We start from the raw sequence: 14,466 nt of genomic DNA on the forward strand, positions 1-14,466 counted from the left end.
CGCTCACTCAACTCCTCGAACTCACAACTCTATCCATTGTCCTGTTTAACGCCCAATCACTCACCAAAAAAACCGAAATACTCAATGATTTACTAGTTGACTGCAAGCCGGAAATCTGTGCCATCACAGAGACATGGCTCAAAGACTCAGATATTGTGCTCCTCAATCAGCTACCCACTCACACTTATGACATCTTCACTATCCCGAGAGCCAAGAAACGTGGCGGAGGCCTCCTTTTGGCTGTTAAAAAGCACATAAACCTCAAACCCGTGAACATTGACCCCCCCCCCTCAGATTTGAGATTGGGCTGTACAAGTCCAAGAATCTCCAAATCTGCATCGTATATGCCCCCCCTGGCCTCATAGAATTAAACCCCTTGCCACTGATTGAACTCATCTCCAGTAACATCAACACGGAAGCCCCAGCAATCATTCTAGGAGATTTCAACCTCCATGTCGACGCCTCCCCTCGCTCTTCAGTGAAACCTTCCTCAACTCACTAGATGCCATTGGTTTTAGGCAAATCATCTCCGCTCCCACCCACAAAGCAGGGCACACCCTTGATCTTATTTTCATTAACTCCAGCATCCACGCATCTAGCATGCCCTCATGCACACCGGTCCCTTGGTCCGACCACTCCATCATCAAATCCTCCCTATCCATAAAGTCCTCCAATTTGGGCTACCCCTCCACCAGCACATCGATCATCTTTAGGAAACCCTGCCCCAGTGAGGATCTCATCTCAGCCTTTGCTGGATCCTTATCTTTACTTGACTGCTCATCCCCAGATACTGCCCTCGAGTCTTGGAGCAAAGTCACCCTAGACATCGCTGATAAACTCTGCCCTATCATCAGGCGCGAGCTGAACCCCTCCACGAAAAATAAAAAAACTTGGTACTCCGCGGACTTAAGACAAATGAAAAATGACCTTAGGCAAAAAGAGAGAGCCTGGCGCAAAGACTCAACCCAGCTAAAGGTTTCCATCTTCAAATCCTTGCTACATCACTACAGACTCTCCACACTGAAAGCCAAACGTGACTTTTATGCAGCAAGGATACATGACTATAAATACAATCCAGGAGCCCTCTTCTCCTATGTATCCAAACTCACTAAGTCTTCACCCCTGCTATTATAGACGATGAGGCCAGTAGCAAATGTGAGGATCTGGCTCTCTACTTTCATAATAAAATTGCAAACATTCTCCTTAGATTTTCCCCTAACCCCCACCCACTCTCCGCAAGCTTAGGCACATGCTCCACCACTGCCACCTTTAACTCCCTCGACACTGTCTCGTCCACTGAAATTGCGTCCATCCTTAGAAAGATCAAACCCGCAACCCACCCCTCAGACACTATTCCCACCAAAGCCCTCCTCATGATACCTGACACCATTGCCAAACCTATTGCCGACATCATTAATTGCTCCCTTTCCTCAGGCATCGTCCCTGACCCCCTCAAGCATGCAGTTGTCAAACCGCTACTCAAAAAACCCTCACTGGACTCCAAGGACCCCTCCAACTTTTGCCCCATCTCTAATCTCCCACTCATCTCAAAAATCATGGAAAAGGTCGTCAACTCTCAATTAACAGACTACCTTGAAACGAACAATATTCTTCACTCCTCACAATTTGGCTTCCGTAAATATCTCAACACTGAGACCCTCCTTCTCTCCCTTACTGACTACCTCATTCGAGGCATGGACCAAGGACACTGCTACATCCTGGCCCTGCTAGACATCTTGGCAGCCTTCGACACCATAAACCATAAGTACCTCCTATCCCGTTTATCTGACATTGGCCTATCCGGCTCTGCACTCATGTGGTTCACCTCCTATCTTGCTAACAGGCAATTCTCAGTTAAGATAGGCAATGCAGAATCTACCCACCATGCTCTCTCACAGGGAGTCCCTCAAGGTTCCTCCGTCTCCTTTACACTATTCAACATCTATCTGCCAGCTCTTAACAGACCTCGGCCTCAAATTCTATCTCTATGCTGATGACGTGCAAATCATCATTCCCATTCAGGACTCATTAACTAAGGCCCTGAAATTCTGGGGGAATTGCCTCACAGCCATCAACACCTTACTTACAAACCTCCACCTAGCCCTAAACATGTCCAAAACGGAGCTACTCCTCATTTCCCAACATCTCCCTATCAAACCTGCCCTTGCAAACGACCCTGCATACAACACCCTTCCATCGCTGCTCTACGCCAGAAACCTCGGGGTTCAGATCAACCAACAACTGAACCTTAAGAAACGCATCAACATAATCCCCAAGGAGGGTTTTTACAAACTCAATGTTATGAAAAAACTAAAACACTTACTGCACCCTGGTGATTTCTGCACCGTCATCCAAGCCACACTCTCTGCCAAACTGGACTACTGTAATTCCCTCTTCCTCGGCCTTCCCTACTCCTCCATAAAACCCCTCCAAATGCTGCAAAATGCAGTAGCCAGAACCATCTCCGGCACACGCAAATATGACCATATTACTCCCATCCTCAAAGGCCTTCACTGGCTCCCAGTATCATCACGTATACTCTTCAAAACCCTCACCATTACTCACAAAGCCATCTTCACACACAATTCAGATTGGCTTGACGAACCTCTCCGTCGCTCATGTCCTAATCGACCTACCAGAACCTCCAACAAAGGGACCCTCCTTGTTCCCTCCCTGAAGAAGGCACACCTATCATCTACGAGAGATCGGGCCTTCTCCATTGCTGGGCCTACGCACTGGAACTCTCTCCCAACCAACCTCAGGCTTGAATCATGCCCTTTGAAATTCAGATCCCAACTAAAGACTTGGTTATTCAAACAAGCCGACCCTCCGGACCATTAAGAACTCCCCCCTAATCGCGCCCCATGCCCTCAGACATTATCCAATCCTTGTAATTAGTTTGTTCATAGTTATGTTATAATTTATAATTGATATGCATTTGTTTCCTAGTTGCCTTTGCGCCTGTTTTTTGCTCTTTCCACGCTTATCCTATCGGTTCTTCATACCCCCTCCCCTCTCCCCTGTTCATTGTATTTTCCATTCTATTGTTCCACTGTAAACCGATATGATGTTTTGACTAATACCGGTATAAAAAAAAATTCTTAAATAAATAAATAAATAATATTTCAGATTAGGAAGTTATTATTTTATTTTAAATAATAGTGATGTAATGAAGGGTTTCCTAATTCTCTTATTTGATATTCTTGAACTTATGTTCTGTAAATTGTGTAAAACTTAATAAAAATATAAATTAAAAAAAAAGACTCCCAGCATCCTTACTAGAGAAATTCTTTATGAATATGCATCATATATATAAATATTGTTCCATGAAATTTCTTTTTTTAAATTCACTGTTTTATTCATTATTTTGAAACAGCCCTATCTAAACCCCCCCTTACCTTTGTTTGCGAAGTTGCGCCTGCCTCTGGCCAGGCGTAGGTTACGTGCGCCGGTGCCGGCTGGCCTGCGATCCCGGGCACAGTGGCAAATGGCCGCTGTGCCTGGAGGCTCCTGCCCCACCCCACCCCGCCCACGCCCCACCCCCTTTTTCAAGCCCTGGGACATACGCGCGTCCCGGGGCTTGCACACATTGCCGAGCCTATGCAAAATAGGCTTGGCGCGCGCAGGAGGCTTTTACAAGGGTTAAGCGCGTATATTACACTCGTAACCCTTTTAAAATCCGCCCCTTAGAAAATAGCCACTGCTATTACTAGCAACAGTAACATGGAATAGACTTAGTTTTTGGGTACTTGCCAGGTTCTTATGGCCTGGATTGACCACTGTTGGAAACAGGATGCTGGGCTTGATGAACCCTTGGTCTGACCCAGCATGACATGTTCTTATGTTCTTATGAGTGAGAGAGAAGGAGCCTCTATGAGTGAATGAGAGTGAGACAACATATTTATGAGTGTGGTAGAGTGTGCATGTGAGGGAGATCCTGTGTGTATGTGTGTGTGTATGAGAGAGAGAGGAGAAAGTTTGTATGCAACAGCCCCCTCTCCCCACCCCATCAGCTAATCCACGACAATCTCAGGGCATCTGGAAATCAAACGTTTCTGTTACAAGCGTGGAGGCGCAGTCGTTTCTCAAGGGAGATTGTGAGCCCTTGGTTCATGGCGCGGCTCAGGGTGGAGCCCCAAGACACACCGCAAGAGGTAAGCAAGTACAAGCACGGGCAGAGCGGGAGCAAGGCTGGACTGAAGACATGACAAGGATCGTCAGGAACAGGAACATTGCAGGCTCAGCCCCTCACTGAACCTACACGCACCAGACCCAGCAACGCAAAGCTGCTCTCGAGAGTAGCCCTCTGGCCACTCGATAGAACTTCTGGACGCGCCGCTTGGGAACGACGAGTGCGTGAGGCCAGACAGAGGCTGAGGGCAGGAACAAGAAGACTCAGACGAAGACTCAGGATATTCAGAGGACTCAAACATAGACTCAGGATACTCAGAGACACAGACAAGGATTCAGGTTACTCGGAGGACTCAGACTAGGTTTCAGGATACATGGAGGGCTCAGGCAAGGATTCAGGAGAAATTACTGAGTGAGTGCTGCAACGCAGTGCGCCCTACACAGCCGTCCATGGCTGGTCGCGTACCACGCCGAAGGCGAAGCAGACTCCAGACGAAGCAGCGGAACTTGAAGCCAAGACATGATGAAGATTCAGGAGAGGCCTGCACCGGGGTGGTCGCGGACCACGCTGAAGTGGAGCAGGTTCTGGCAGAGTCTTAGGCATGGACGGAAGCAGGCACAAGGAACTCTGAAAACCTGGACAGGATTCAAGACTCAGGATTCAAGACTCAGGATTCAGAAGCTTGGCATTAAAACAGGGAGCCTTCCGGAGGTTTGTGCTGCAGACGAGAGGGTAGGCCTTGTGCTACGAGGCACCTTACACAGCTCCCCATGGGCTGGTCATGGACCATGATGGTGGCATGCCAGGAAAGGTGAACAGACGAGGAACCTGGGAACTGGACGAAGAGCTGAAGATAAGATGGACGGAGTCAGGACAGGAACATCGGACATCAGGACATCTGGAACATCAGGACATAATATGATCAAATTTAAACTAATAACTGGAAGGGTGACAATAAGTAAATCCGCAGCTCTAACACTAAAGGTTCAAAAGGGAAACTTTGATAAAAAGAGGAAAATAGTTAGAAAAAAAACTGAAAAGTGCAGCTGCAAAGGTTAAAAGTGTTCAACAGGCATGGACATTGTTTAAAACTGTCATGGTTAAAAGGTAAGGTGAAAGAGGCTATTTTAGCCAAAAAAACATCCTTCAAAAATTAGGAGGAGGATCCATCTAAAGAAAATAGGATAAAACATAAGCATTGTCAAGTTAAGTGTAAAACATTGATAAGACAGGCGAAGAGAGAATTTGAAATGAAGTTGACCATAGAGGTAAAAACTCATAATAAAAACTTTTTAAAATATATCCGAAGCAAGAAACCTGTGAGGGAGTCATTGGACCATTAGATGACCGAGGGGCTAAAGGGGCTCTTAGTGAAGATAAAGCCATTGCAGAAAGACTAAATGAATTCTTTGCTTCCTTGTTTACTAATGAGGATGTTGGGGAGATACCAGTTCCGGAGATGGTTTTCAGGGGTGATGAGTCAGACGAACTGAACGAAATCACTGTGAACCTGGAAGATGTAGTAGGCCAGATTGACAAACTAAAGAGTAGCAAATCACCTGGACCGGATGGTGTGCATCCTAGGGTACTGAAGGAACTCAAAAATGAAATTTCTGATCTATTAGTTAAAATTTGTATTAGTTAAAATTTGTAACCTATCATTAAAATCATCCATTGTACCTGAAGACTGGAGGGTGGCCAATGTAACCCCAATATTTAAAAAAGGCTATATATTCTTATGATTCACCATTTCCTCCAAATGGTCATTCCTTTCACTATTGTCACCCTGTGGGAGCCAACCACTACAGACCACTAACTCCGCTCACGGAAGTATTATATAGACAGCTACTCCTCTTACTTGAGACTTGCCAGCAGCTTATATATACAGATTGCTACTCCGTAGCGGAGGCATGATAGATTGCTATCTCAGTAGTGAAGTACGATATACCTATTATTAGCTCCTCTCCTCAGAAGAGTATCATTATACAAGATTGCCAACTCCTCTTCCTTGGAGAGTTGATCCATAACAGATTGCTACTCCTTAGCAGATTGGTATCAGATTGCTACCTCCTTTCCTTACAGGAGCATCTAACAGCAGTTCGCTAACAGATCTACAGATAGCTAACTCCTCCCCTCTGGAGGAGCAGATCATGTCATATCGCTACTCCTTCCCTTTTCAGGAGAACAGCAGAACAGCTTGCTAACTCCGCCCTCCTGGCGGGGTGAGCGACAGCAGATTGCTAACTCCGCCCCTCTGGAGGAGGAAAGCGTAACAGATTGCTAACTCCTTCCCTCTGGATGAGGAGAGCGTAACAGACCCTCTGTAGGTATGAAACTGCTTGGAACCCTGGAAACGACCCTTCATACCAAAGGGGTGCTGCAATTGCTTCTTATCCTCCGGCAACCAAGGAACCAGAGATTTGTTCCACTTTCTTGCCGGTTTCTCCAAATCACTCCCAAACAAGAGTGAGCCTTTAAAGGGCATCCTTGTAAGATTAATTTTGGAGGCTGTATCAGCTGACCAAGTTTGCAAGCAGAGTTGACACCTAGCTGCTATCACCAAGGTATGGACCAAATCGCACCCTGCGTCTGCTAAAAAGGCGGCAGCGGGCTCCATAATTGGTCTGGAATTCCCTCCAGAATCATCAACCTCCTGAGAGAGAAGTAGACAAGATCACACCACTAGGGTGCAACAGGAAGCGATATGTATAGTCATTGTCACTGCTGCAAAGGCTTGCTTAAGGATAGCCTCAATCTTCCTATCATGCACATCCTTCAAGACCGCTCTTCCCTCCACGGGAATAGTTGTCCACTTAGAGACGTCACATACCAATGCATTCACTTTGGAAAAATGCTCTCTTACAGCTGGACCCAGTGGGTCAGGCCTTCCAATGTCTCTACCCCTTTAAAATTTGCTTCTGGGGCATCCCATTCAAGATCAATCAATTCCTGAATGGCACCCATCACAGGGAAAAAACAAGAGGCTTTAGCAAGGAAACCAAAATGGGATTCTTCTTCTGCTCCGACATGGCATCCGTATCAGGAACTCCAAGCTGTTCCAAAGTCTGGGAAATCGGGGCCGGCGGTTCATCTCTATGAACCGCAACATGGTTTGATACAGTTCCAGACCCGGAGGGATTTCTCCATACTCCAGGGAATCAGGATCTGCCTCATCATCGATGCCATCCGGGTTCTTTTCGGGAATACCTGCAGGGAGCCGAGGCCCTTCAGCATAGGACTGGAAGTGGGAGGAGCCACCAGCTGAGGGTCCAACCTGACAGTATTGGGTGAAGCAGAGGACTGCACCTGAAGAAAAGCTTGTAAGCCTTGAAAAAATCCATCCAAGAAAAAGAAGCCGATTCCAAACTAAGCCCAGAAGGAACTGGAGCAGGGCCCACAGAACTGCCCTCTCCTGTGGAGGAGCCAGTCAAGGTAGAACCAAGGACTGGCGTTCCTTCAGCTAAGGCCGTAACCAACCCATCATCAGAATGGGAGGAGCCAGGCTTAGCAAAATCCGAGGAAGACAAATCTCGCTGAGCATCCGAACAGCGCTGACAGATGTTAGAAGACAGGCTGAGAAGCCCTAATATGACAGCAACACAAAGAGAAAGGTGTTTAGGCTTCTTCTTTACTGGTACCATTGCGCCGGTAAATGGGCTTCTGAACGGCTCGTGCTCAAAAATGTATGTGCACAAAAAGTGAGCACCGGAGAAGTAAGCGCGGCAAGGCACATGCACAACTTGGTCACCAAGCTAAAACGTTTGAAATTTGTGTGCGCCCAAAACTGAGTGCACAACGCATGTGCAGAGCCGACGCACTGTGCAAACTGGCCTGTAGAGGGCAGCAAAGCACACACACAGGAGCGCACATACACGCCACTGCGGCCTACTACGTGGCGTGCAAGCAAAAAGACTAATTGCAGGGCCTAGTCCACCGGGGCTGCTCGACCCGCCAGGCTGCCCAGTTCCCCAACTCCAATGGGAGCGGGAATGAACGTCAGGATGGTGCGCCAAGCACGGAGACTGGAGGAAGTCCTAAAATCCCTCTGTTTCTGAAGGTTAAACTTTTTTTTTTAAATGTAAACCTTACCTGAGCTCAGTGCTTACCAGCTGCGTACAGAGACGGTCTCCGGCTGCGGGTGAGAGAGGACATCTGCTGTTACTGCCGTGCTCATCCTCCTGCACTTCAACTGAACAAGCAGCTAAGTGCATGCCGGGAAACTCAGCTACCGGACCAAGGCACATTTCTGAGGGACCATGGAAATCACCTCAGGAATTCTTAACTGAGGGAGGACCTTTTGGTATCACCGCAGAAAAGTGTTTTTTTTTTTTCCTGAATTCAAATTTCTCTTTCCAAAAAACCCGAAGCAATCCCCAAAGGGAGATGCACGTCCACCATCTGCTGGAGACAATACTGGCAGGCTGGGGTCACTGCCGAAGTATATACACTGTGACGTCAGCTTGCTCCGTCTCCATTTGCTGGCAGGGGAGCCTAACCCACTGGTCCTGAGACCATCTGTCTACACGCTAGGAAATAGTGTTTTAGAGCCTGGTGTAATATTTACAGTTTGTCTTTTCATATGGGAGTTTTACTATACTGTAATTGTAATTCAGTTTGCTCATGGCTTTCTGAGTGCCATACCCACACTCAGCCTTCTTTACAATAGTCTTAATGTCATGTGGGTTCCAAAATGTCTTTTTTGCTTTTAGCAGGGTTTTCTGGTTGACATACAATCGGGCCGTTGCAGTATCAGCATGCGTTAAAACAGGTGCTCGTGATTGAGCACTTGCTCTTTTAACACGCACTAATCCATCTCTCCAGGTGCCTGATTTAATATTTAAATCAGCTGCTGTGGTAAAAAGGAGGCACTAGGGAAAATTTTGCATCCCTAGCACCTCCAGGGCATCGGGCACCCAGGAGAGGTGGCTGTCAGTGGGTTAGGAAAGCAGATGCTCAATTCCTCTGACTTAATATCACCACGATATATTGTAAACCGGCATGATGTACCCATGAATGTCGATATATAAAAGCTAATAATATTAAGTCGGAGGAACTATAGAAAAACAGTATTTTCTGCTTTTGTGTAAACGTTTTGGGCTTTTCAAGAGTTAACACCTGCTGCGGGGCAGGTGTTAATTTTAGAGAGTAAAAATGTGCGGGTCAGGCGCACATTTTCTTTTTGTATTGGAGAGAAATAGCTAATGAGGCTATGAAGGCATGAAGTTACATGAAGTTACAGCTATTAGCGATGCGCTCGATTGGATGCGCGTTTTGGACACTCTAACCCTGTTTTGCATCAGGGATTATGGGCGCACGTCCGAAACTCACGGCCAATCACATGTTGAGCATATGCTGGCCGCAGTGCACGGTATTGCATTGGCCTAAAAATGTCTACATATTTACATGCACTACTATAAGTGCTATTTTTACCTGAGAAAACTGTACTTTGAATGTCCCTTTTAATGTGAAATCTATCATAAATGCATAATTTTTAATTGTGTGGAAGGGGGTGGGCAGGCCAGGGGAGGAGGTTGAGATCAGGGTGGGGGGATACAAGGCTGAAGGTTCACCTAGGGTGCCTAATATCCTTTCGAAGGCCCTGTAGGGTCCTCTCAGCAGGCAGGCTGAATCCCATCTCCCTTTCCCCAGCCATCAGTCCTCTTCATCTTCTCTCCTCCACTTTCTGGCTAGGCAGCATTCTGTCTTCCTCAGGACCCTTCTTCAGCAGAAGAAAGGATCTAAGGAGGGGGTGCAGAGGCAGTGGCAGAGGATGCACTTTTTTTTTGAGGCACCACAAGGCAATTCAATCAGGTGGAGGAAAAGCTGCAGGTACATACATCTTGGGAACCCCCCCACCCCCACTCATACCATGTTAGGCAGATATTTAGAAATTACTTGACTAGATTTAATTCAAGTCTTTTTCCTTGGTATCTATGTGTGAGGTCAATTTTAAAACAAGCGAGGCTCCGCTGGAATTTATTTTGTGTGCACTTGTGTGCATATGCTGTAAAATGCACCAGCTGCATGTAAATATGCTCCTAATTTTAAGCGGTTACTCGAGAGCAGCTAATGCGCGTCTGTCTTCAATAGGACTTTGTTGGCTTTTATGCACGTAGGTCAGTGTATTGTAAAACATGCTTGTGAGAGGCACATTCCAAGTTTTGCAATTAGTCTACCAGATTGTTTAGTTAATAGCAAGGCTAGTTCTTCATCCTACATATGACCCCCCTCCCAGTTGACCCAGACCTTTTATCCTTTTCTATAAGCCCTGAAACTTGAGATGTACAGATTTGCTACTCATTAGGAGCAGCAGTAAGGTTCCGCAGATATCTAGCATACGTGCGCTGTGGTTTTTAGTTTTCAAATTTGGAGTTATGTGCTTAAGTTTGGCCCCACCCAGGAATGCCCATGCTCTGCCCCTTTTCACCCCCCCCCCCTTGATCTTTTCGCATGCATGGGTATATTCATGCGAATTTTGCGGCTTTTTTAAATCCACATTGCTTGTGTGTGGCCCACATATATGCATATGTGAACATTTTTGTGCGAGCAAAGCTTTTAAAATCAGCTTCACAGGTTTTATAATTTAGGATTATAGCTGAGACAATGAGTCTTTCCGAAAAATCATCAGTGGGATTTGAACTTTAACTTTCCCACATTACAGCCTGCTATGCTAATCACTAGGATACTACACTCGGGTGCAGCGATAGCGCAAGAGCTTTTTATTTTTTATGAGTTATGGCTTATTCTTCTTGTACATCACTTTCTTCATAGTTCCTATAACTTTCTAAACAAGCAGTACATTGGCCAATCACAGGCAACGCACCCCGACAAGTGTTGATGTTCTCCGCCCTACTATTTACAGATTTTGCTTGCTTTGAAAAACTCAGCGCCTCTGGGATGCCAGAGAACCCCTCGCGAGCCCGGCGGAGTCACGTGACGTCACGCCCAGCAACCGCGGCCTCTCCCTCTGTCCTGGGTGCGCGCTCTCACCTGCTTTCCTTTAAGAAACTCCCCAACTTCCCCTTCCTCAGCCCTCGCCAACTCCCAGCTCTGGGGTGCCGCCGCCGCGCGCCCGGCCTTTCCTCTCACTCCTGATTGGCCGTGCCGGAGTCGGGAGAACGCTCACGTGATCTGCTTTCCAGGCTCCAGGCCGCCATTTTGGTGGAAAGTTTGGAATTTGGTGCGCTGAAGAGGCGGAGGAGGATGAGAGCGGCAGGAAGAGGAAAGCGAGTGCTGTTGGGGGCAAAGGAAAGCCGAAAGTGAACTTTTCGACGTCACCACAGCCCGTCGCAGCCCCCTCCACTCCTTCTAGCTTTGGAAATTTAAAAAGAAAAACAAAGGGCTGTGAAAAAGCGGAGGGAAAGTGGAGCTCTGACCCTCACCGGGCTGCTGGAACTGCGGGAAGCAACTTTAGGGTAGCGGCTGGAGCTACTTTGGCAGCCGGAGAAGGCTGCGGTGGCAAATAAAGGCTGACCCCGTTTGGCTCTTTCTCCCCGGCCTGTTTGGAGGTGGTGGGGAGGAGACTGCCACCTCCTCCTCTGTTGCTGCCCTGAGTCCCGGACCGCGGAGGACTCGGGACCGCCTGTGGCTTCGCGTGTCGCTGCTTTCGGGCTTCTTGCAAGCGGAGAAGGAGAGGCGGGGAGCTCATTCTTTCTCTCATACTGGGAAGCACCGGAGAAAGTGCTCCCCTCAGCAGTAACATTACCTTACGGGTGGCGCTAGGTTTTGGCTCAAAGCCCGCTGAGTTTGGCTTGTAAAGTTCAGATCTAAAACAGAGACTCCCAAACTCCACCAAGCGCCTGGAATCGACGTGTGGCGCGTGGATTTGTTTGATTTCTTAAGATTTTTGGGCAACTGCCTTGGCACTAGGAAAATGCCTGTCAGAAAACAAGGTGAAGACTTTATTTTTTTTCTTCCATTTTCTGTTAATAGATTGTGGTGTTGAACAGACGTTTTTATGCTAATGTCGTGCCCGAACTTTAGCAGTATTCTTGATCATCCTTCAGAACGCCGATCACTTTTTTTTTTAAAGCATCTTCCCACTCAGCGGAATGTTTAGTGTACTCGTGGTTTCGTTTTCTCAGTGTTTAATAATAGAACTCAGCTCTTTCCCTGAAACAGCAATCCAGGCAGATTCCTCTGCACTTCAGAAGTGTTCGGCTATTGAACTAATTGTTGGCATATTTGTGTTTTGTTGACGAAATGAACTCTATTATGATCGAGATGTGTGTTTTTATAAATGTCTGGATGTATGATTATTTCTTAGACATTTTTTGGTTTTAGTTTAGTGAATAGAAATTGCAACTGAGAACGCTTACGTGGTAGTTATAAGGTTTGATTATATTTTACTCTTGGGGGAATTCTGTGCACAAAAACTTAAAATTCTGCAAACTTTATATTGGTCAAAATACAATTTACATGACAGTCTTTTAAGTAATTATATTTTAAATACAGAAAAAAGTTATTACTTAAAGATGCAGAATTTTAAATATTTTGAGCAGAATTTCCCTAGAAATTCACTTTAAGAGTGCCCCTTCCACTCCCTCTCCCTACTCACCTGGCCACTTTGCTCTCTCAGGCCCCAACTCCTCCACCTGCCAGTATCTCTTCATTCCACCTCTAGGCTCAACCCCTTCCACTCTATCGCCAGTCCCAGAGTTTGACCCCGTTCTCAGTACTGCCCCTCACACAGGCACCCTCTGCCCCTCCCTCTCTCTAGTACACATAAGGCTCCCTCACTCTCACGCACACATCCTCTTACAGGGCCCTCTCTCTTGCATACACACCCACACAAGCTCCCTTTCTCTCTCACACATGCATCCTCACACTGGCTATCTATGTCTCTCTCTCTCTCTCACACACATACACACTCCTTCACAATCTCCTCCTATAGGCTCCCTCTCTCTGAAACCCACACTCAAGCATTCCCCCCTCCACTCTCACACCCCTTTCCCTGCTCACCCCTCTCACACACACACACGCACATTCACTTTTACCGGGGCCTTTATCTTCACTGTGAGTGGAGCACACTCTGTTTGCGGCACACGGAGGCCTTCCAATTTTGCAATGAACCGTGCGCCCGGGCCTTTCATCTTCACCGCGAGTGGAGTGCATCCCACGGCACAAGCAGGCCTTCATCTTTGCGCACTCTGTTTGCGGCATGCCGGATTTTCCTATATTTTCTATGCAGAATTTGGCAATTCTGCACAGGGGGAGAGTTCTGCATGGGGCACATTTAAAACTAATCGGAGAAAGTTCTTTTTTACTCAATGCACAATTAAATTCTGGAATTTGTTGCCAGAGGATGTGGTTAGTGCAGTTTAAAAAAGGACTGGATAAGTTCTTGGAGGAGAATTCCATTACCTGCTATTAAGTTCACTTAGAGAATAGCCACTGCCATTAGCAATGGTAACATGGAATAGACTTAGTTTTTGGGTACTTGCCAGGTTCTTAATGCCTGGATTGGTCACTGTTGGAAACAAGATGCTGGGCTTGATGGACCCTTGGTCTGACTCAGTATGGCATTTTCTTATGTTCTTAAGTTCTGCGCTCCACAGTAGTGCAGAATTCCCCGAAGACTAATATTTTAAGGTAGCCTCCTGTTATAACTGCATGTTTAGAGGAACCCAGTTATTACTCCTGGGGGAATTCTGCACACAATTTAAAATTCTGTACACAAAAACATAAAAATCTGCAAAATTCTGCATACTTTATATTGGGTCAAAATAGCACAGCATACAAGAGTCTTTTAAGTTAAATAGTTTGAGAAGAATTTCTCTAGAAGTTCACTGTAAGTGTCTCTTCCACCCTCTCTCCTTACTCCCCTGGCTAGTCTCCTTTCACTTTGCCCTCTCAGGTACCAATTCCTCCACATGCCACTATCTCTCCCCTCTCCCTCTAGGCTCAATCCCTTCCACTCTAGCTCCACTCCCAGTTTGATCCCGCTGTCAATACTACCCCCTCACGCAGGCTCCCCTTTTTCTAGTGCACGTCCACGCGCCCCCCCCCCCCTCACGCAGGCTCCCCTCTCTCTAGTGCACGTCCACGTGCCCTCTCGCAAACAAGCTCCCTTACATACAATCCCTTTTTCACACACTCCAGCTCCCAGTCTCTCACACACATACACCCTCACACATGCTCTCTCATCCCCCAGGCTGGCAGTCGTACATACACCAGCACACAGACACACAAAGAAGGAGCCAGCCCAGGCATTCCGCTAGTGGCATGCCTGAGCCTACAAATTCTGTTCAAATTCTGCACAACTGCGCAGGAGGGGAATTCTGCACTCTGTAGTAGCGCAGAATTCCCACAGGACTAGGTTATATGCTTAGGGT

General features: G+C 46.9%; 1 protein-coding gene across 17 annotated transcripts in view; it reads left to right on the plus strand.

Moving 5' to 3' along the window:
* The first annotated feature begins 11,041 nt into the window (after positions 1-11,041).
* DLG1 (discs large MAGUK scaffold protein 1) overlaps positions 11,042-14,466 on the plus strand; it is an 890,153-nt gene continuing 886,728 nt past the window's right edge. For all 17 annotated transcript variants that reach the window (XM_029615884.1, XM_029615888.1, XM_029615886.1 and 14 more), the window contains exon 1: positions 11,042-12,024. In XM_029615884.1, coding sequence (XP_029471744.1) covers positions 12,006-12,024 — 19 coding nt within the window. In that variant the 5' untranslated portion in view covers positions 11,042-12,005. The remainder of the gene's footprint in view (positions 12,025-14,466) is intronic.

The sequence above is a fragment of the Rhinatrema bivittatum genome, chromosome 9, assembly GCF_901001135.1.
Source record: "Rhinatrema bivittatum chromosome 9, aRhiBiv1.1, whole genome shotgun sequence".
Lineage (NCBI taxonomy): Eukaryota > Metazoa > Chordata > Amphibia > Gymnophiona > Rhinatrematidae > Rhinatrema > Rhinatrema bivittatum.